This window comes from Panicum virgatum, chromosome 4N (assembly GCF_016808335.1).
Source record: "Panicum virgatum strain AP13 chromosome 4N, P.virgatum_v5, whole genome shotgun sequence".
Lineage (NCBI taxonomy): Eukaryota > Viridiplantae > Streptophyta > Magnoliopsida > Poales > Poaceae > Panicum > Panicum virgatum.
The window spans coordinates 47360375-47381794 of NC_053148.1; the positions used below are offsets into that span (position 1 = coordinate 47360375).

General features: G+C 48.3%; 3 protein-coding genes across 6 annotated transcripts in view; 2 read left to right on the plus strand and 1 right to left on the minus strand.

The window, feature by feature from the left end:
• Positions 1–12036, plus strand: part of LOC120668549 (U2 small nuclear ribonucleoprotein B''-like) — a 61036-nt gene extending 49000 nt beyond the window's left edge. The window contains exon 10 of one of the 2 annotated variants that reach the window (XM_039948292.1): positions 11706–12036. In XM_039948292.1, coding sequence (XP_039804226.1) covers positions 11706–11754 — 49 coding nt within the window. In that variant the 3' untranslated portion in view covers positions 11755–12036. Of the gene's footprint in view, positions 1–11292; positions 11602–11705 lie in introns of those variants that run through there. The other variant, XM_039948290.1, reaches the window with a different exon arrangement.
• On the minus strand, positions 6708–8744 carry LOC120668548 (ricin B-like lectin R40G2). 3 transcript variants are annotated; one of them, XM_039948289.1, is made up of 3 exons: positions 8314–8744; positions 7475–8219; positions 6708–7024 (listed from the first exon to the last, which is right to left on the minus strand). In XM_039948289.1, coding segments are annotated over exons 1-3 (1029 nt in total). In that variant the 5' UTR covers positions 8596–8744; the 3' UTR covers positions 6708–7022. The 3 variants fall into 3 exon arrangements, with proteins under 3 accessions (XP_039804223.1, XP_039804221.1, XP_039804222.1); XM_039948287.1 differs by having other exon boundaries at positions 7422–8219; positions 8314–8710; XM_039948288.1 differs by lacking the exon at positions 6708–7024 and adding an exon at positions 7282–7327 and having other exon boundaries at positions 7422–8219; positions 8314–8710.
• Positions 12037–16199: 4163 nt separating the features above from the next.
• Positions 16200–17920, plus strand: LOC120668552 (protein IRX15-LIKE-like). Its single transcript, XM_039948293.1, has 2 exons — positions 16200–17270; positions 17445–17920. The coding sequence occupies exons 1-2, from the start codon at positions 16549–16551 to the stop codon at positions 17719–17721; spliced, it is 999 nt and encodes a 332-aa protein (XP_039804227.1). The 5' UTR covers positions 16200–16548; the 3' UTR covers positions 17722–17920.
• The last annotated feature ends 3500 nt before the right edge of the window (positions 17921–21420 follow it).

Sequence of the window (21420 nt, forward strand, 5' to 3'; positions counted from 1 at the left end):
ACCCGGCTTGGGCTAGCTTGGTATACTTTTGGCGACGTGTTGTAGAAATCGTGTTTCATCTTCCGCTGTTTAGACTCTGAACTTATAATTATGTTTTGTAGAACTGTTTTACTTAAGTTGGTTTTGTAATAATGGTTTGAACTATTTTGTAATCACTACTGAACTTGCCTGTGTTGTAGAATTTGTGGTTGTAATATCTCTGGACTCGCCTTCGTGCGAGGTATGCTTGTTCGATCCGAGAATCGGTGGTTGTATCGGGACGTTACCCGACAGACCAAAAATTGTTCCGTTTGAAGTGCGTTTAAGCTAATGTTGCCTTTATGGTGATGGTTTACGCACTTGAGCCGGGATAATTTAGGCGGTTCTGCCACACTACCCATCCCGGTTTAGAAATGGGATGAGATAGGAATGGACTTTGTAGTGGGTTTGCCCGGAACACAGAAAGGACATGACTCCATATGGGTAATAGTGGACCGACTCATTAAAGCGGCTCATTTCATACCCGTGCGGACCAATTACGGTGAAGAAAAACTAGCTAAGCTTTGTATGGAAAATATAGTAAAGTTACATGGTGTGCCTAGCAGAATTGTTTCAGATAGAGGGACCCAATTTACCTCTAGGTTTTGGAAAAACTTGGATAAAGCCATGGGCACCAAATTGGATTTCAGCTCCGCTTATCACCCACAAACGGATGGCCAAACAGAAAGGGTGAATCAGATTATGGAGGATATGCTGAGAGCATGTGTCCTTACCTATGGCAAGGATTGGAAGCAGAGTTTGCGCTATGCGGAATTTTCATACAACAACGGTTATCAAGCAAGCCTGGGTATGTCCCCATTCGAGGCTCTTTATGGGAGAAAATGCAGAACTCCCCTGATGTGGTCAGAAGTTGGAGAACGTGCTCTAGTTGGGCCCGCACTCATAAAGGAAGCAGAAGAAAGAGTGGCCGAGATTAGAGAAAAGCTGAAGGCCGCCCAGTCACGACAGAAAAGCTACGCAGACAAGAAGAGACGAGAAATAAGCTTCAACCCGGGAGAGTTCGTATACCTTAAGGTTTCACCTATTTGGGGAACTCGAAGATTTCAGATACAAGAAAAGTTGGCCCCTCGTTACATTGGACCGTACCGAGTTCTGAAAAAAGTCAGAGTTGTAGCATACCGTCTGGAGCTACCAGAAGGAATGTCAAATATACACCCGGTGTTCCATGTATCCCAGCTAAGGAGATGTTTGAGGGTACCTAAGAAAGAGCATGTGCCAGAAGAAGAAATAGATCTACAAACAAACCTTCGATACCAGGAGGTACCTATCAAGATTTTGGACACTGTCACTAGGAGGACAAGAAACTCTGAAGTACGGATTAGCAGAGTTCAGTGGAGCAGACACGGAATAGAAGAAGCTACATGGGAACGTGAAGATGCTCTGAAGAAGGAGTTTCCCCATCTCTTTAGGAGCCAGTCGAATCTCAAGGACGAGATTCCTTTTAAGTGGGGTAGGTTTGTAACGCCCGCGTTTTTCAATCCATAACAAGTCACCCTCTAAACCACTCGTCGATTTGCAAAACCTTTTCCCGCCGACCGTACCCCTCCCTCTTTTTCCTCGCTGCCATCCCATCCCACGCCGCTTGGCTGCCTGTCGCCCGCGCGTGACCGCCGACCGCGAATCCCGCTGGCGTGCTCTCTCTCTCTCCCTTTTTCTTTTTCTTCATTTTCTTTTCCCCTTTTTCTTTTTTTCTTTTCCCTCCTCCTTCCTTCTCCTTCTTCCTGCTTCTCTTCTCTCCCGCACGCACGGCGCACCGAGTGCGCCCAGCCGCACACGCACGCCCCCTGGCCCGTGCACCCAGACGCGCCGAGCACCCTCCCCCTGGGCAGTGCACACACGCCGCGCACGCCACGGCCGCTGCCCACGCGTCGCGCGCGCGCCGCACGCGGTCCCGAAGCTCGCCGCGCCGCCCACTAGTCAGCACCACCACCGCCTTCCTGTGCCCGCCTTCGCCGCCGGCCGTTCCTGTGCCCTGTCCACGCACACGCGCACACTGCTCGCACAGCGCCGCCGCCTCGCCGCTCGAGCTCGCTCGGCAACAAGCACAGCACTCGGGGCCCCTCCATGTGCTCGTCTCCCCACCCCTGTGCGCCCTGCTCTACCGAGCCGTCGCGTCGCCGCCGCGAATCGCGCCGCCGTCGTGCCGCGACACCGAACGCCATTAAGGCTCGCCGCGCCGCTCGCCGGCCTCCGCCGCACTCCGCCCGTTCCACCGCCTTGCTCCGCCTATAAATAGGCTCCCCACGCAGCTCATCCTCCCCACAACCTCACCCGCCGCCCCTAGCCCTCCTCCTTAGCCCGCAGAGCCGCCGCCACCACCATTGCCGCCCGCCTCCGCCGGCCGTCGTCGCCCGGCCGCCTCACGCCACCTCTGCCCAAGGTAAGGGGCGCAATAGAATCCCCTCACCTCCCTTCCCCGTTTCCCCCAGCTCCAGGCCGCCGCCGAGCTCCGCAGAGGGACCACCACACCCGCCGTCCCCCGCCGCCGTGGCCAAGCTTCCTCGGACCACCTCCGCCCGAGCTACGGCCGAGAATCGACCCCATGAACCTCCCTCTCTCTTTTCCCCCACCCCATGGCCGCCATCGCGCCCTGAGCCGCCGGCCCAGGCACCGCCGGCGTTGCACCGCCCCCTCCCCTATTTCACGAGAATGGGGAGGAAGGAGACAGGTGCTTTTGCACAAACCCCCCTGCCTTTTCCATTTTTCATTAAGAATCCCTCCACTCTCTAGTTCTTTTACAAAAGAAACCCTTCCTAATTTCCTATTCACAAATAAACCCTCCACCATATAAATGTATTTACAAATAAATCCCTACTCTTTTCCATCATAGCCCGAATATTTCCAAAAATTCAAATCAAGTCCTTTCGCTAATTACAAACAAGTCCCTGGACCCTTATTTAACCCTAACCACTCCTCTAACCCATCATTTCATGCGCCAAACATTCTCCGTTTGCCCCGAAACTTTACCACGCCATTCCTAATACAGTTTTGGCCATGCCATTAGAGAATCACCTGAAAATATTACTCATATCCCCATATCTTAATTGTTTCCGGTTCGAGCTCAGCGATAAAACTTTTATTTCTTTTTCTTGATTGTGTGCTTGTTTGTGTGCGTCGTAGATCATGGTGTGAATGAGGGAGAACCCATCGACAAGTAGTACTGCAAGCAAGTGAACAAGGACCAGTACCACGACCCCGAACCCAAAGGACAGTACCTCGATCAGGACTTCCCGGAAGGCTTTGAGGACGGCAAGTTAAATCTCATCCTTTGATGCATATTTTGTCCCAGTTTTATAAACACAATCTATTGGCCTATTTTACAAAACTGCATATGTTTTGACTGCTGAAAACATGGTTGAATAGCCACCCCTTGATTTGCTATAACCATTCCTTGACCACCTAGATTAATGTCTGAATGTGATTTGTTTGGACGTTAATCGCTGCTAGAACGCTTAGGACCTTAAACATGGTACAACTTATTTTGTAAAAGGGAAATGTGTGAGTGTATGGGAAGGGAAAATGTGAAATTTTCGAAAGACGAGTTTAGACGGGATGGATGGCACTTCTGTGTGAATTGCCAAATGGTGTGCTCGTACCTGTGTGGTTGAGCAAGGTTAGGAGATATCCATCCCGTCACAATTAAGGACCGAGTTAGTGTGTCATCTTGCCTAACTCCACTATCGTGCAAACCACTCGACCGTTGTATTATATTTTGTTTATACCCCCTCCGTGGTTGTGCAAACCCTAGCCCTTATCCTTGATTTACTCTATGCATTATATTATGTTTATACCCCCTCCGTGGTTGTGGTTGGACTTGCTGAGTATGTTTGTACTCACCCCATCCTTAATTTTTACAGAGGAAGATCCAGACTTCGTTCCCGAAGACATTGAGTAGAGGTTTCCGTCCTGCACCCAACATTGCCTGTGGATAGGGTCACCCGCAGGAAGCTCCGTATGGCACAAGACTCTGATGACCTCTTCGTAGTTAATGTCGTTGTGTGGGTTTTAGTTGTTATCCTCGCGATAGTGGCGCTTCACTGCCCATTACCGCGTAGAGTTGTACGGTGATATACCATCTGATGTAATAAATGTGTTATCAGCCTCCTGGAAATGATAATTGTATCACATTTAAGTCTTCTCTCATGAGAGGATGCTTCAGCCCACCAGCCATCGCCGCGCCCAGCCACTCTGCGAGACCACATGTGGAGGGTGGGGTGGGGGGAGGGACGGAGGAGGCGAGGGATTGGGAGAAGCTCGTCCGACCGGAGCAGCGAGAAGAGGAGAAGTGATCGATTCTCCTATTCTCGATTTGGTGCAGAGGCAATGACGTCACCCCTGGATAGGTAGCGAGCAAGCGGCGGCCACCTGACTCAATCATGTGCGTAAGGCGCACGCGAGCGCTCAGAGTTAGCTTCATGGTGACACCCTCGATGCCTCGGCACGGTAATTTTTTTCCTTACACGATAAGAGTCACGCGGCGCAATAGGACAGGTGAAGCAGCCGAGAGGCTCCCTGTGGCCTCCTTTTGGTTCAGCGATGTAAGTTTACATATTGCTCAACCAATGCGTTGTGCCTAATTAAGCAGAAGATGAAAACGTATGTAATAATGCTAGCTGAAAGAAGAACGAACGGCTAATAACAAATGAAAGGGAACCCAAATCCAAATATAATTAATTAAGCAGCGAATTCGAATATTTATTTTTCGTTGATGATGATGAACACGAATCGTTATCGACTTTGTTCTGGTTGCGCACCTTCTGGATCGGCGCCAAACAATGTTGCGTTGTGTACATTTTGCATTTTTTTTTTAATTAGACAGTGCAATTCGTATACTCATAACGCACACACCCTCACTCGTATGAACACACTTATGCAAACTCTTGCCCTGTAAGTATCTTCGAAGACTGAACCGACAAATCCTCAAGATTGACGAAATCATCGCTGACAGAACATCACTTCCCACTGAAAATACAACGAGAATATTCGCTTCCACGTAAAGTTGAACTCACAAACTAAGATGTACTGAGGCTCAAATAACCACTTTCGTGTCTACATTTTGTAGTTGAGTTGTTTCGCATCAAGGAAGGCCAAGTTCTGCTAAACGCACTTGAGCAAATAGTGGTCCAGCATGAAGGCCCAGTTTTCCCCTCAAGAGAACGCCAAGGCCCACCGCAGACGATGACGGGGCAGGAAATTTTTTACTGGATTCATTATATTCGATTCCCAACAACTTGGTTCGATTGGGTCCGATTTACCCCAGCTCAACATGAAGGCCCGATTTACCTACATGAGTGACCACTAAATAATTAATTTCAAATTCTAGGAATAAATAATTTAACAAGAAGAATAAAAAATAAAAATAACGAATAAATAATAATGTGCAATGAACAAAATATTAAACATCATGAATAAATAGATCAACACCATGGAACATTTAATCTAACAAATAGGTCAACATCACGGAATATTTGATTGTGTATGAGATTTACAATGAAAAGCGAGAAACAGAATAAATAAATAAATAATAAATACAGAGTAGCTCAAGGAAAAAAGAAATAAAAACAAATTAAAAAAACTAGAAAAATGCAATGTGAAGTGGTGTGTGTCAACGTTCACATGCAGTAGCAGGATCGATTAATAAAAAATGCAATGAAAAATTCAACATAAAAGACCGCAGTGTGGAGCAATGAAAATGTTATTGGGCCAAAACTAATCTCACCGGCCCGCAAACTGCCTTTCAGGCAATGGATCTAGAAAATGTAGCTGGCGCGATACATTGTCATTACGGTCCACAAAAGCTACAAGAGTATTAAAAAAAGTGTTAAAGTCCACAAAGACTCGATGACAAATTTTCTACTGGATTCTATTCGATTGCCAACAACTCGGCTGCATTGGTGATTCCAACACGAAGGCCCAAATTTCACCTCAAAAGAAAGCCAAGGCCCAGTTTGTCCAGTTCTCCCTCTACTCGGTGTTGATTCCAGTATGTAAACATTTTTTTTTTGAAAAGGACCAGTAGGTAAACAGACAAGGCCAACAGTACTAAAAAAATGTTAAGAGACAAAGACTCAGAATGACAAATTGAGGTGGTAAAACTTGTCTCAATCATAAGAAAATGGCCTATCCCATCCAGCCAGCTTTGTTCATTGCGCAAACCAAAAAAAAATTCAGAATGAAACTAGGGGTTCATCAACCAAAGTGCAAGAATTTTTCGAGAAAAAAGGCCCGATCCCTGTCCACGAGAGATGTTCCAACACTGATGCGCGTAACTCGTTGAGGGGGGAGTAAAAAAAATCGCTAGATGTTTCTCAGTTGATTGTTTATTGGGGATATATTAGATGTAAACCAATCTCTTCGTGCAAACCGTGCAAACTTCAATATGGGCCATCGGATCAACATCCACTAGATCAACTTAGAAGTTTGCACGGTTTGTACGAAAGTTGGTTTGCATATGATATGTTTTTTTATTTTTTTTTCATTTGTTGTGTTCCTTTTACCGTTCGTGCGGTAGGTGCGTGGATGTTTCGGCCAGTCGGGTGCCGGCCTAGCTTCCTTCTTGCGCCGTGCAATTTGAGTTTGTAAATTTATTTTTCTTCGCCTTCTCTTCTTGCCGTCGTGCCGTCGATCAAGTAGAGTTTCTTGCACAGGCGTCCGTTGCTCGAAAGAAATGAAAAAGTTTCACAATTCATTCATTACAAGAAAGGCGCAAAGGTTGGTAAAACAGGATTAAAGTAGGTAAGCAAATGCGATACAGAGTTCAGAGTACAGGCGCCGGAAATCGAAAGAAAGCCAGAAGGAGTACATCGCAATGCAGGTTCAGAGGCCCTGCTCCTCCTCACATGGTAAGACCAGGCTCACACTGTGACTGACGGTCTGACGCAAATACCACTCTGAAATCCACGGTTTTATTCGAACGCTGCAGAAATCTCTTATTATTAGGTAGCAGCAGCTCCTTTCAATCCAGAAGGTTCCTCCGTCACCATCTCTGCAAACGCAAGCAACGATTGAAAAAACATCGGTCAGATTTCATCAAAAGATGCAAGGCAGGCCATCAATGGCCGTGTTTGGTTTTTTTCATCGAATTACTGTAGCACGCTTTGACCACTAATTTAGAGTATCAAATGAAGTCTAATTACAAAACCACCTCCACAACCCCCCGTGTAAATCGCGAGACGAATCTAATGAGGCCTTTGACCGCGTGATTCGATGATGGTTACTGTAGCATCACTGTAGCAAATCATCGATTAATTACCGTCATTAGATTCGTCTCGGAAAGTTACACTCATCCCTGAAAAAATTTTGCAGATAGACTTCATTTAGGACTCCATGCGGATGTTGTCTTTTTGTGTAAACTTGATTTCAATGGCATGGTTGTACAGTACAGTTGGGCGAAGACAGTTCTCATCAGATTCGTGCAGGTCCGATGGGCACTTACACCAGGGGAGGATCTTCCAGCGCTGGTTGTCGCCCTCGCACCACTTCCAGAGCACGATCTCGGTGCCGTCGTGGACGCCGCCGTGGGCCTTGTCGCCGTGGAAGGCGTCGAAGTTGAGGTAGATGTTGTTGACCATGCGCACGCAGCGGAAGCCGCTGCCGACGTCGCGGCTCTCCGTCCAGAGCACGGACTCGTCCTGGTAGTCCGGGTTGTAGGGCACCAGCTTCACCGGGTGGCCCTGGCCGGTGGAGTGCTTGATGGCCTCGCCGGTGACCTTGTTGACGAGCGCGAAGGCCGGGTAGCCCTCCTCGTCCCTGACCCGGTTGCTGTGCCGCATGTCCTTGATCCAGTGCTGGTACTCGTCCCTGGGGTTGGTGGGCGCCAGGCACGCGGTGCCGTTGCGCGCCGTGAGGCTGTAGTCCTCGCCGGCCTTGCAGAAGATGCGCACGGTGTGCACGGGGACGCCGCCGACGGACGCGTTGCCGGGCCCCGCCGCGGGGGAGTCCGCCTCGGGGCCCCAGGGCAGGATCTTCCAGCTCTGGTTCTCGCCCTTGCACCACTCCCAGAGCACGACGGTGGTGCCGTCGTGCACGCCGCCGTGGTCCTTGTCGCCGTGGAAGGCGTCGAAGCCGAGGCGGGTGTTGTTCACCATGCGGATGCAGCGGAAGCCCTTGCCGACGTCCTTGCTCTCCGTCCACAGCACCGACGCGTCCTCCTCCTCGGGGTTGAAGGGAACCAGCTTCACCTGCAGCATGCAACGCCATTGCAGCAATCAGTCTCCTGATGCTGATGGCAATCAATCAAGACCTGACAAAATACAAAACACTACTACTAGATACCGGGTGGGACTGGCCGAGCGAGTGCTTGATGGCGAGCCCGGTGGCCTTGTTGACGAGCGCGAAGGCCGGCATGCCCTCCTCGTCCTTGACCCTGGTGCTGAAGCGCATGTCCTTGTACCAGTGCTGGTGGATGTCCTTGGGGTTGGCCGGGGCGAGCACGACGGCGCCGTCGCGGACGGCGAGGCAGTAGTTGTCGTTGGCGCGGCAGAAGATCTTGAACACATGGTTGGGGCCCGACGCCGGGGGAGCCGGCTGGTGGTGGTGGTGCCCGAACCACGACATCTTGAGAGTGCGCTGCGGCTGTGATGAGCTCGAGAGGTAGGTGATGCAATGGTTGTGTGCGAGGAGAGGCGCTGCCCCGCGGCCGCGTTTTATAGCTCCGGCGAGCGGCACGGCTGGCTGGGCCTGGCTCCCACAACCCAACGCTAACGGCTGCCTGGATGACCAGGAAATGAGTCATCCCCGGCGGTAGTAAAACGCTGCAGCTGTAATTGGCAGCTAGTAGCAATCGCTGGAGAGTGGGACCAAATAAGGCCCAACTGACTCTCCGCGTTGGATTCCTTGAGATGAGCGTATTTACCATGGTTTGGTGAAGAAATTTTTGGCAGGTTTTGCATTCTAGCCGTTTGACACCTGGGAATCAGTGTGCTGGCAACTTACCATGTTTTGGTGAACTTTGCTGAGGAGGCCTGGCTGGAGGGTCATGCATGCATCTGATCTAAATGTGAGGGATGATTACTGGAGCACAGCTCATGGTTGTGTCATTAGTCCAGGCAGTACTCAACAAATTTTGTTTTGTTGTATGCAAAGGAGGGTGCCAGGGTCGTCATGCCACGCCTCTTGGGAAAGCAAAGCAAAGCAAAGGATCAGTGAATCACACAGTTGAAGGTAGTGCCAGTAGGACTCTGCACTTTTGCTACTTGGCGCAATAGCTGTACGCAAATGGAGTGCCATGCCTCTAAATGTGACAGGTTAATGGAGCACAGTTCATGACACGGTCAGCATACCCTCCGTTCTAGTCACATTCTCACTGTCTGGTTACTAGTAGTAGTTCCTTCTACAATAATGGCCTCCTTGCAGGCTAAGTAAGCATTTCTGTGTAAGGAGTGCATTTCTAAATTTTGGAGTTTTTTTTTGTCAGCAAGCTTTCCACCGAAGATTCTGAAGTTTTGTGCTCCAGTGGTTTCATACCATTTCAAAGAAGCAGTGACAATTCTTTATGTAATATGCGTCTTTTCAATATAAGGAAATGTTGTGCTTGTCTTTTCAAAATCCTTGGATTAGCAAATAGAAAGGTTCTTTATTTGTTTCACCCACCAGTGGCCGCGGATGCAAGCGTGAACCCAACGCCGTACGAATGATTCCCGCTGCCGGCCCCCGCGAGTTGGGTTGTTGTGCTTTGTAATTTTCTGCTGCTCTTTCTGTTACACTAGAAACATGCTACTTTACTTTGATCTTGGATGACACTTGTTTCTGCCCCTTTTATGTTTTATCTCTACCGTATGTATATATGTCCACATCGATCTATGTGCCAGCAGGGTTAACGTAGGTAATTGATATTGGAACGCTGTAATTCGTCATGTTGAAAAGGGCAGTGAAATAAAGGCATGGCAGGAACCCAGCATGCTGGCCACTGAATTTCTCGTGCACAAGGTTCAGAAATGGCAAAGCCGCACTGCACAGCTTTGCCCGGTTTCTTCTTTCCCCTTTCCCTGCTACAGCCGAGAGCGGCGGAAGAAGACCTCCTTGGCCTGGTTTCGATCCGTCCGCTTCCCCCTCCTCTCCGGCGGCCTCGTCGGCACCGGAGAGGGCGGGGAAGCCGGATCTGCCCACGTGCTGTACATTAGTCCTAGCTAGGTTAGTAGATCTAGGTAGTTAGGTGCTAGGGTGTGCCGGTGGTGCGGGCGGCGTCGCTTCTGGCCGTCGGTGGTGGTGGTGACGGCGCTTCTGTCCCCATGGCGGCGTCTTTTGCTCCTGTGCTGCGGTGGATTGGGGGGTCAAGGTGAAGGTGATGCATCCAGGTTTCGGTTCGTGATAGATTTCTTCGGCTTCTTCTTCCCCTATTTCGTCGGCGGCACTATATGCTAGGTTTTCCTCTGTTGCTTCGTCTCCGGTGAGCAACGCCATGGTGGCGGTGAGGGCGGCGTGCTCTCCTCGCTCAACGACGGCGGCTTCCCTGTCTCTACGGTCGACGACAGCATGAGGTACTTCTTCCAACCTTGCGAAAGGGTGGAAATCCTTTGCATCCCCGCGGTGCTAGCTTTGTTTGCGTTGCGGCGGTGGGCAGCGACGCTGAACTTCATTTTCCGGTGGCCGTCGATGGTGTTGGCGGCGGCGGAATCCTTCTCCACTTCTTCCCGGTGTGGACCGACGGCCGATTTCCTTTCAACGTTTATGATATGTGCTGGAGGTGGTGCCAGGCGTTGGCTTATGCAGCAAATCCAAGGTTTGGAGTCGTCCGCGGCGGTGGATGGTGGAGCTTTTTCGGCTTCGGCGAGGCTAGCCGGTGGTTGGACTCGACGCGGGGGGTTGAGTGCTGTAATTTCCAGTATTTCCATGGTGTTTTCTGTAAAATTCCATGGATGTACTGTTCCATCTGATTAATATAGTCCCCTTTTTGCAAAAAAAAAAGGTTCAGAAATGGCATTTCTCGTGCATTTCTGAAAAAAAAAGGGGTGAAAGCATTCCTCTCATAATTGAAAAACAGTGAGTGGTTCGATTCTGACGAGCACATCTCTCTCTCTCTCTCCATCCGAGTATACAGGCTCTTACCTGATAAGAATCTTCCTGCAGGTCAGCTGCTAGCCGCATGAGTGGTCGGGTCACCATCTGCGAAATGCTTCAGAATGCTAAAAAAATACTTGGCATCGTTTTGCTGCACAGATTGAGAACCGCATAAATCATCTCCAAGGAGTTATCCTGTACTCATCACCTGGCGAGGGAATACGCTTAGAGTATCCTACAATAAGGAATTAAACTTTTCTACTATTATATTTAGCTGCAAATTCTTTTTCAGGGTTTATTTGGTTGCAAATCTATATATAGTGTTAATTTGATTGCTTTAATTAATTACCATTTGACGAGAGCTGGTTGCATTACATATTTGTTAAGCCTGAACTTTAGCAGCACATCACCAGATCATGTGGAAAACTTTCTGTGGTTTCTAGTCTGAGTTTAGTTCATGTTTGTTCAGCACCTCAATTCATGAGAGCTTGCCATTGCAAGTTAACAATAACAATCACTGTGAGAGTAATTATTGTCTCATTATTTTAACTAGTTGTCTGTAGCCTAATGCTGATGCATGCTAAGCTGTTTAAGAGTACCATGCATTTTCACTACTTTCCATTCATATTTCTTTTACTTTCTTAATCAAGTTCCTTAACATATTTTAGATATGCCAAATCCCGGATGGGCCTTCGTAAGCGTGATAAGCGCCCCTAGTGCAGCTGAAAGATAAGGGATTTGAACAACTATCAACGTTGTGCACTCATGACCCGGACGACATAGTCGCGCAGGGAATGCCTTGCCCATGTTTTAGATGCATGACATGATGTAATTGGTTTTGGTTGTATCACTTAGTATTGTCAGTGCACATCCCCCCTCCCTCCCCAGATCCTGTCACCGGTCCTCTGCAGATTTTAAGCTATTAGTATTGTTATGAATTGAGAACGCTTTTACTCCTTAAGATGGTTATGAGAAATCAATCTTGCAGTACGTTATTTATTGTACTTGTTGATGGATGACAGGATAAGAACTGGCGTAGCAATGTAGAAGCGTCGATCGCTCTGTTTGGATGGCTTGTCAGCCAACCAACCAGCAGTGTTTTTCTCTCATACCAAATCGGCACTAGCGACCAGCCTATCAACAGTGTTTTTTTACAACAAATCAGCACCAGCCACAGCCAGACGAACAGAGTGACGATTACTTTTGTGAATGCTGTGCATTTGTTGTTCACAATCGATGATGTACTTTGAATGGTTGATCCAGGTGGGGTATGGGCGTATGGCACGGCATTATAGAAACCTCAATGACTGCACTGTGAATGGTTATGTGAGAAATGAGAACATGGTGGGTTTGGCGCTCTTCGTAATATTTGCCGGTTGTCCTACTTTCTGCACGAAAGTACTATATCTAATAGCGATAGTTTTTTTTTTTTTTTTGAAAACTATCTAATAGCGATAGTTCTGATGAACTGTACCCAGCGCTTTTGTTTCCCTATCTCTGAAGTTGTGAACAATGATTGTGCACGCCTTCCATTAACATGAGACGTCGTGGTCACTGAAAAGGTGCACACTGTAAACACACACAAAAAAGTGAGTGATTGCTTCAATAATCCATGAATAAATGCATATCGTTTCTATGAAAATATATTTTACCCATGCTCCTTAGTATCTTCTGCATCTGCAAGCCTGTCTTACCAATACCAGAGAGCCTGTTATTGGATATGATAGGACAAAGGTGATCATCTCTCAACTCTCGGTCGAATTTCAGGTTGTTAGCTGCAGGTCACCAACCGACCCCTTCGCCGTTGCAACAGAACCCCTAACCCTAGGGCCTAGGCTGCCTGAACTTCCTGTACCTCTAGCGAGTGGTTGAGTTTGACGTTTAGAACAACACGAAGGGTTATCAATGTGATTGTCCTGTCCCACTTAACTGCAGAGCTATCCTGCCCTTCAGAAAAGAAGGAATCAAAATACCAGTACCGTTTGTTTAAGTGGAGAGACATGTACAGATACCTTTTGGTTCTTCACGAGTCGTGACACTAATCCAGGTGATGTTCATCGGAGACACGTCGGGAGTCAATGCTTAGATCTCCGGTTTCAGTACGACGTTTCATGCAGAGTTGGAAAACACCAGCGCAGCCAGATCCCAACAGCTCCGCTGGTTGCAGCAACAGGCCAACAACAGTCTGCTAGTGCTCTGTCAGAAAATTGAAACTGGTTTATGGGTACATTGAAATGGTGTCTTCTTGCATTCGCCACACTGTTTGCTAGTTCTTGTAGAAACTGACAGCTGAAGTTGTTTACTGTTGCTGTCCAGGATTTCTGTTTGGAATACAAGGCCAGAAACTTCACAGAGGCCGCTGACATTCTTATATTTGGAATACAAGGCCAAAATACATTGTACCCCCAATTTGGCCGTCAAACAAACACATTGGAGCCTAACTTGTTCGAATCTAGTTGTATGCTAGCTGAGAGCACATTAATGTACTTTGTTCCTTTTTAAACTCGAGTCCTTAAGCATCGGTCAAGTGTAAGGCTCTCAGAGGTTTGCCTCCTGCATCCCAGCTGGATGGTGTACGCTTTCTAGTTTCTCCTATCCATGCTCTGAACCCTAAACTGCATAAAACAAGTCAATAAAAGAGCATTGAGCTGGCATACTATCAGGATTAAACAAAACCACCCTCAAACCTTTCAGCAAGATTCTGATCCTGGGAACAAGAGCAATCACAGCATCCAGGAGCACTGCAGATCTGAAAAGAAGGCGAGACATTGCTTTCGATGATTCCATGAACTCTTTTTTTTTGCGAGGAGATTCCATGAACTCTTTGACGCCATGTATCGACATAATATTTTATTGTCTGGTGGAGGAGCATCAGATGAGCAAGCTCTCCTTTTCACCTTGCAATTGCAAGGGGAGCGGCGGCATGGCGTGGAGATTTGGCGCATGCCAAACATTCTTGGGAAGCCACCTAAAGTTTACGGGCGTCAATGTTAAGAGACCAAGACAGCATGCTTGCTGTCACCTTTCTTCAGATGCACTGATCGTTTCTTGCTTTTGTTGCTTAGTTTTTCTATTATATTATACTCCTTGGGTCTCGGAAAAGCAACCGATATTGGCAGAGCAAGCAGTCCATCAGTCTCCATGGTTTTCATGGATTTGCAGTCCTATTTTTGCAAATTTCTCTCTGTTTAGTATGTTTTTTCTATAGGAATTTTGGGGACGACAGTACAAAGATTCTGTGAGATAGGATACGCTGGGTGCTGTACTATGCTTATGCAAAATGCTGCCCCGTTCTATGCCAGTAAGACAAATCTCTCTGGTGCTAATTGTCGGAGCACCACCCTCTGCTCTGAGATTAGCTTACAATTGCTTCATTCTCGGTTGCACAATAGACTAATCCCAGTGGTTCCGAGATCCTTATTAGAAAAAAGCGGGGGCAAATGCTTCAGGTTCAGGACAGCAGCAGCCAGCAGCACTGCATGGGCTCGTCAGTGTGGTCTCTTTACTCTTTGGCTTCAGTTAAACGGCGATGCGATTGCAGCAGCCAGAAATGGCCGGACGTCAGATGGATGGGCAGCAGATTGGCGTATACGTGTCAGCCCCGTGACTTAAATTTCAAGCGTATTCTGATAACATCTCCCCATCTAACTCATTTCAAGCGTATTCTGATAACATCTCCCCATCTACGTGTCAGATGGATGGAGATGTCCATTTCTTTTTCTTTTTAGTTGCCAAAACAACATTTCCTGGCACCAAACTTTAGTGTATCTCAAGACCTTTCTGGCTGACTTTATATAAAGTATTAGGTTGTAAATGTTTACGCATCGGTTCATGACTCCTCATGCTGAGTTTTCAGGATGAAGTTTTTTGTTTTTTTTTTGAAAACTAGAAGTTTTTTGTTTTCAATTCGAAACTGATGGCACATCCCCTCACATGTGTTCAACTAATTTCTGCAAAATATCTTCCCAACTAATTGATTGTGCTCCTCGACCTGGAACTGACATTTGCAGGGGAGAAAAGGTGAGAGGGTCGGCAGGTTTCATTTCGGCCCCGTTTGGCCTCCCTTCTCTCACTGACACGCGTACTGTTCACCGAAGCCGCCTAAGCTAAGTTTGGGAGGCTCACCCGGCTCCGCGCTACAGTGCTGAAGCCGGAGCCGGCGTGAGCCGTGCCAAACGGGGCCTTCATCATGCTGGGTGTGTTTAGATCCACAAAATTTTGGGAGAAAATGGCACATCGAACACTGTAGCACACTGTAGCACTTTTCGTTTGTTTGTGGTAAATATTGTCCTACTATGACCTAACTAGGCTCAAAAAATTCGTCTCGCAATGTACATCAAAACTATGCAATTAGTTTTTTATTTACCTACATTTAGTACTCTATGCATGAGTTATTTGTTATATTTAATATTTCGATGTGATGGAGATGTGATGGAAAATTTGGAAATTTTGTGGGAAATGAACACAGCCGCTGTTTTCCCTTGATCTCGTGCAGAACGCCAGACAGCGATGGCTTTTCATGCCTCTCCACATTTCGTCCGTTCAAAGGAGCCTCGACGGCCTAACAACGTGAATTTCCTACATGACATAAACTCGTACCTCTTTTTTTTTCGAAAAAAAAACAGATTGAACTCCAGTGATACTCCTATCAACATAAATACTGTAGCATCTAATATTTTGTAACGGACAGAGTACTTTAAGACTATAATTCAGATTCTGCTTACCACAAATAATTGTTTTTTGGGGCTACGGCTACTGTATCAGCAGCAAATGCTAATTCAGATTAAGCAACTCGTTTGCTATCTTCATGGGAACACTCCCATTTGGGTTCAACATATTTTGGACGCGATTAAGGCCATATTTAGTTTTCAAAAAATTTCAAGGTTTCTTGTCACATCGAATTTTTAGACACATGCATGGAGTATTAAATGTAGTTTAAAAAATAATTAATTACACAGTTTAACTGTAAATGATGAGATGAATTTTTTAAGTCTAATTAGCCAATGATTGAATAATAATTATCAAATAAAAACGAAATTACTACCGTGGACGAACTCAGAAAATTTCGCAAACTAAACACGCCCTAATCTTCAGGAACCTTGCCTAATCCTCCATGCCGAACGCCAGCGCTGCTCCCGAAAACGAAGAGCACCACCCACCGCAAATCCCGGCGGGATTAAACTCCTTTCCCCCATCAATTCAACCACCCTCCGGACTCCGGACCGAACTCATCTTCTTCATCTAGCTCCTCCACAGCTCCACTTGAGCTGACACTTCATCCATTCCCCATCCCACGCAGCCACCACCACAACCTCCTCCATCTCGCTCTCCACTCCGACTCACTCCCTCTCTCTCTCTCTCTCTCTCTCTCTCTCTCTCTCTCTCGGGGGAAGGAGGAGCAGATCAGTCCTATTAAATTCGTCACGCCCACCTGCACGTCGGCTCCATCTCGCCATTGCCTAGCTCCAAGCTCGTGCCTTGGGGTTCGGCAGCCGGGGGACGGGGGAGGAGATGAAGGGGCTGAGCGGGGCGAAGCTGCTTGTCGTGCACCCGTCGTCGAACAAGTCGCCCGGCGGCGCGGGGTCGCCCGGGGCGGTTCTTGGCGCGCGGCGCCGGGTGTGCGCCGCCGTGTTCCTGGCCTGCTTCGCGTGTGTGTCGCTGGCGACCACGCTGCTGTCGGCGGCGCGGGACCCGGGGGCGGCCGGCGCGTCCGGGGGGGCGGCGGCGGCGTTCGCGGTGCCGGCGAGGGGCGGCGGCGCGGCAGCGGCGGGGACGGGGGAGGGCCTGCCGGGGTACGTGTTCGACGCGCTGGTGCAGTACTCGTCGGCGGGCGGGAACTCGACGGCGAGCATGCCGGGCGCCGACGTGCGCGCCATCGCGGCGGTGCTGAAGCGGCGCGCGCCGTGCAACCTGCTGGTGTTCGGGCTCGGCGGGGAGACGCCGCTGTGGCGGGCGCTCAACCACGGCGGGCGCACCGTGTTCCTCGACGAGAACCAGTACTACGTCTCCCACCTCGAGGGCCGGCACCCGGGGCTGGAGGCCTACGACGTCGCCTACACCACCACCGTCCGCGAGTTCCCCGTCCTCCTCGACGCCACCCGCGCGGCCCGCGCCGCCGAGTGCCGCCCCGTCCAGAACCTCCTCTTCTCCGACTGCCGCCTCGCCATCAACGACCTCCCCAACCAGCTCTACGACGTCTCCTGGGACGTCATCCTCGTCGACGGCCCGCGCGGGTGGGTAACCCATCCAAGATCCAATCCAACTTCTTCCATTATCCTCTTCTCCCCACACATACCCCCGAAAAGAAAGAAAGAAAAAGATCCATTTTTTATCTGCTCCATTTCTAGTTCGAGCTGAACGCAACCAGCTAAATCCCTCCCCAATGTGGCTCGTGCTCGGCGTAACAGGTACACGGCGTCGTCGCCGGGGAGGATGTCGGCGATATTCACGGCGGGGGTGCTGGCGCGGACGAGGGCCGGGGAGGGCGCGACGACGGACGTGCTGGTGCACGACTACGAGCGGGAGGTGGAGCGGGCGTGCTCCAGGGAGTTCCTGTGCGAGGAGAACCGCGTCGCCGAGACCAGCACGCGGTCGCTCGCCCACTTTGTCGTGCGCGGCGGAAGTGCCGTCCGCCGGGATTCCTTCTGCTCCGGCGCCGGCGCCGGCGTGGCGGCCGCCCACTAGTTTTTTTACTCCTATTACTCTTACTCACCTCCTCTTCTACTTTTTTTTTTTGACCTCTCTCGATGATGGTTGTCAATGATGATGTTGTTTGTCATGTGAGTGAAAAAAAGAGAAAGGTGAAGCCTGTAAAAATTGGTGGGACAAAAGAAAATGCAGAGGAATGTGTCTCTGTCCTTAACGAATCCATGGTGCTGGTTCATTCTCTGCTCTTCCTTTCCCTTGCCACGGATTTTCCGCGTTTCCTCGACGCAACTACCAACCAGAACCAGAAAAATTCTTTCCTTGAAAAACAAAATCCGACACGTGCAAAGAAATTCGCTGTGTTTGCTTGGCAATGGAGAGTGTTCTGAATTTCTCTGTTAAATTCTTAGGGAGAAGCGTACACTCTGCACAGAACATACTATCACAATCTGTTAGTATTACTCCCTGAACACCTTGGAACAGAACATTCCCGAATTGAGAGTGTTCTGAATTTCTGTGTTAAATTCTTAGCAGGGAGAAGTGTACAATCTGCACAGAACACACCATCACAATCCAGAAGCGATCACTCTCAGGGTGTGTTTAGTTCGCGAAATTTTGGATTTAGGTACTATATCACTTTCGTTGTTATTTGACAATTAATATCTAATCATGAATTAATTAGTCTTAAAAGATTCGTCTCGTCATTTATAGTTGAAATGTGTAATTAGTTATTTTTTTATTTGCATTTAATGTTCCATATATGTGTCCGAAGATTCTATGTGACGAGTACTAGGAAAAATTTTAGGGTCAGTTGGATCCATGCCACTACAATTTCACGATTTTTGATTTCATGTTGAAATCGATGCCATTGAGTGGCATGATTTTCAACGTGAAACCCAATTTCACGGAGTTGTGGTGGTATGAATCGAATTTTCCCAAAATTTTAACAACTAAACAGGGCCTCACTGTCTCGCAGCATCACACACAGCGATGGCATCATATGTAATCATCAATCATGTTCAGTGCTCGCAACTGCAATGAAGAAGCAAGGAGTGAGCGTCGTTTCATCAAAAAAAAGAAGTGAGCTTCGAATTGGCGGCATTAACATGCTGCCATTTTTGGTTCTCTGCAGATCCTTTATTGACCCTGTTTGTTGTGCTGATTTCAACTAGTTTCGGTTGATTTCGGCTGATTTATGTGAGAGGGAAACAAGCCGAAAGAAACGAAGCGACGGAGTGATTGACGCGGGGCCTCTAGGCTCTGGCTGACTGGGCCTCGCTGCCTGCCTGCTTGTCCACGGCCAGCCCCTGTCCACCACCACTGTTTCCCTGGCCGGACGGCGGGTCTCGTTCGTGCTCTCGTGGACCGTGACTTTCACTATGTTCGCTCCACTGGAGCTGGAGCCGGTGGCTGGAGTGGTGTGAGAGAAAAATACTGTTGACTGGTTGGTGGCTGGAAGGTGGTGCTAGAGTAGTATGAGAGGAAAATACTGTTGAGCTGGAGGTTACTGGAGCTGCCGAACAGAGTGTTTGGGGCACGGCCGGGGCGGGATGGGCGGTGGCCGGTGGAGAAGTGGTCCAGTGGAGCCAGGGTTCACCAAACTGGTGGGAACCGGTCCGGTTTGACCGGTTACCGGTCAAATAGGTCCGGACCGGTTCCGGTTTTGGCCGGTACACAACCAGTCAAAATTCAAAATTTAAATTTAAATTTAAAAAATGAAAAATTCATAAAAAAATTTCTAAAAATACTTCAAGGTGCGATGAATATAATGGTATCAAATTTTCTCAAAAATTCGTTCATTTAGTATAGTTTGCGGGGATTTAAAGTTAAATAAAAAAAATGGGCCGGCCCATTAAGGCCCACTGGTAAAACCGGCCGGTAAACCGATCAAACCGGTAAAACCGACCGGTAAACCGATTGCACGGGAGCTTTTGAATTTGGATTTGAATTCAAACCGGTCAAACCGGCCGGTTTACCGGTCGGAACCGGTTGCACGGGAGCTTTTGAATTCATTTGAATTTGGATTTGAATTCAACCGGTTTCCACCGATTACCGGTTAAACCGGTCCGGTAAACCGCTACCGGAGGGCAACGGTTTGACCGGACCGGTCGGTATGGTTAACCCTGGTGGAGCCTCGCGCGCCCGTGCCGGCGACTGTTGGCTCGCCGTCTGCTGTCTGCTCTCCCATGGAGGCACGGACGGACGCTGGCAGACGCGACGCAAAGGTTTCTGCGGGCTCGTGCGCGGCACGGCGGTGGAAGAAGACGGCTCGCCGATCCGCTGCCTGCCAGTAAACTACTACCTCGCGCATCACTACTGCCCCCCTTCACTCCGTGCCGTGGTCGAACGAACAGCGAAATCTGAGGACGGCCTCGCCTGCTTTTCCGCATCGTCTGGACAAATTGAAGTCGGAGTCGCCAAGTTTCACTTTCACCGTGTGATTTGGGTCGAGACCTGGGGGGTCTCCATGGCGTCATCTTCTCTGCTGACGAGATGGCGCTCATCCACTTGTGTAATGCTATCCCTGCTTGTGGATCTGCTATTTTGCTCTTGGAATGAACGCGTCGACGCCAGTCTTTGTCCCCAGCACCCCCAAATAGTAAAGACTTCGAGACTTAAGCATTGCTCCCTCTGTCCCTAAATAAAAGTTGTTTTTGGTTTTCGTGCCACAAGTTTGACTAGATTTATAGAAAATATGTGTAACATTTAAATCTCTAAATAAATTTTATAAAAAAACTAGATTCAAATATCTATCTAATGATATTTAATTTATACAATAAATATTAATATATTTATATATATATATTTGGTTAAAATTATTTCTCGAGAAACGAAAGCGACAGTTATTTAGAGACGGAATGAGTAGCTTAATAATGATGCAGCATATGGCACTTAATTATGACAGCAATCAGATCAGCATGGTGTTGACTGATTAATCGACCATGTTTAGGCGTGGAGTCGAAGAACAGCAGCAGGAGTACGCTAGCTAGGGTTTGCACGAGAGGCATGACGGCAGCGCTGGGTCAACGAGCAGAACAGCGGCGTTGTTCGTCGGTGCCTCGATCGCGCCTGAACGGCTGAACCGACGAGCGACGCTCATGGTGCTCGCGCGAGACGAGCAGGAAAGTAACCGAGTCTGATAGGATGTGACCACACTGTTCGAGTGGGCGGGTGGTGCCCTCCCCACCGTGGACGCACGGCCCATCCTGTTCGTGCACGAGCGGCCAGAGAGACATAGCGAAGTGGCTGTGCGGTCGAGCCGTGCCCCCGACAAGGCGTCGCCACGGTACAAGAACTTGTATTCCTCCCAGGTCCTAGCAGGTAGCAGCCCGATAGCAGTGCAGGCTCGGACACTAAACGGTATCCCTCCGTTACAAATTAATAAGTTATTCCAATTTTCTTAAAAAATCAAAATATTTCAAGTTTGATAAAATTTTATATAATAAAACACTAATATTTATTTACGATACCAAATACTAGTAGTATTTGATTCTTCATTAAATATATTTTTATACTATATTTATTTGGTGCTATAATTTTTTCTATAATTTTAGTTAAATATTTAAAAAGTTTAACTCTTCTAAAAAATTAAAATAACTTACCATTTAAAACGGAATGAGTTGCTTACATAAATTAAATTAGCCGCAAGACACGTAGAGACAGTAGTAGCTAACAAGGTGTTAACTGTTGACCAAGAGACAAAAAATAAATAAAGAACAAGTGTTGACCGATTATGTC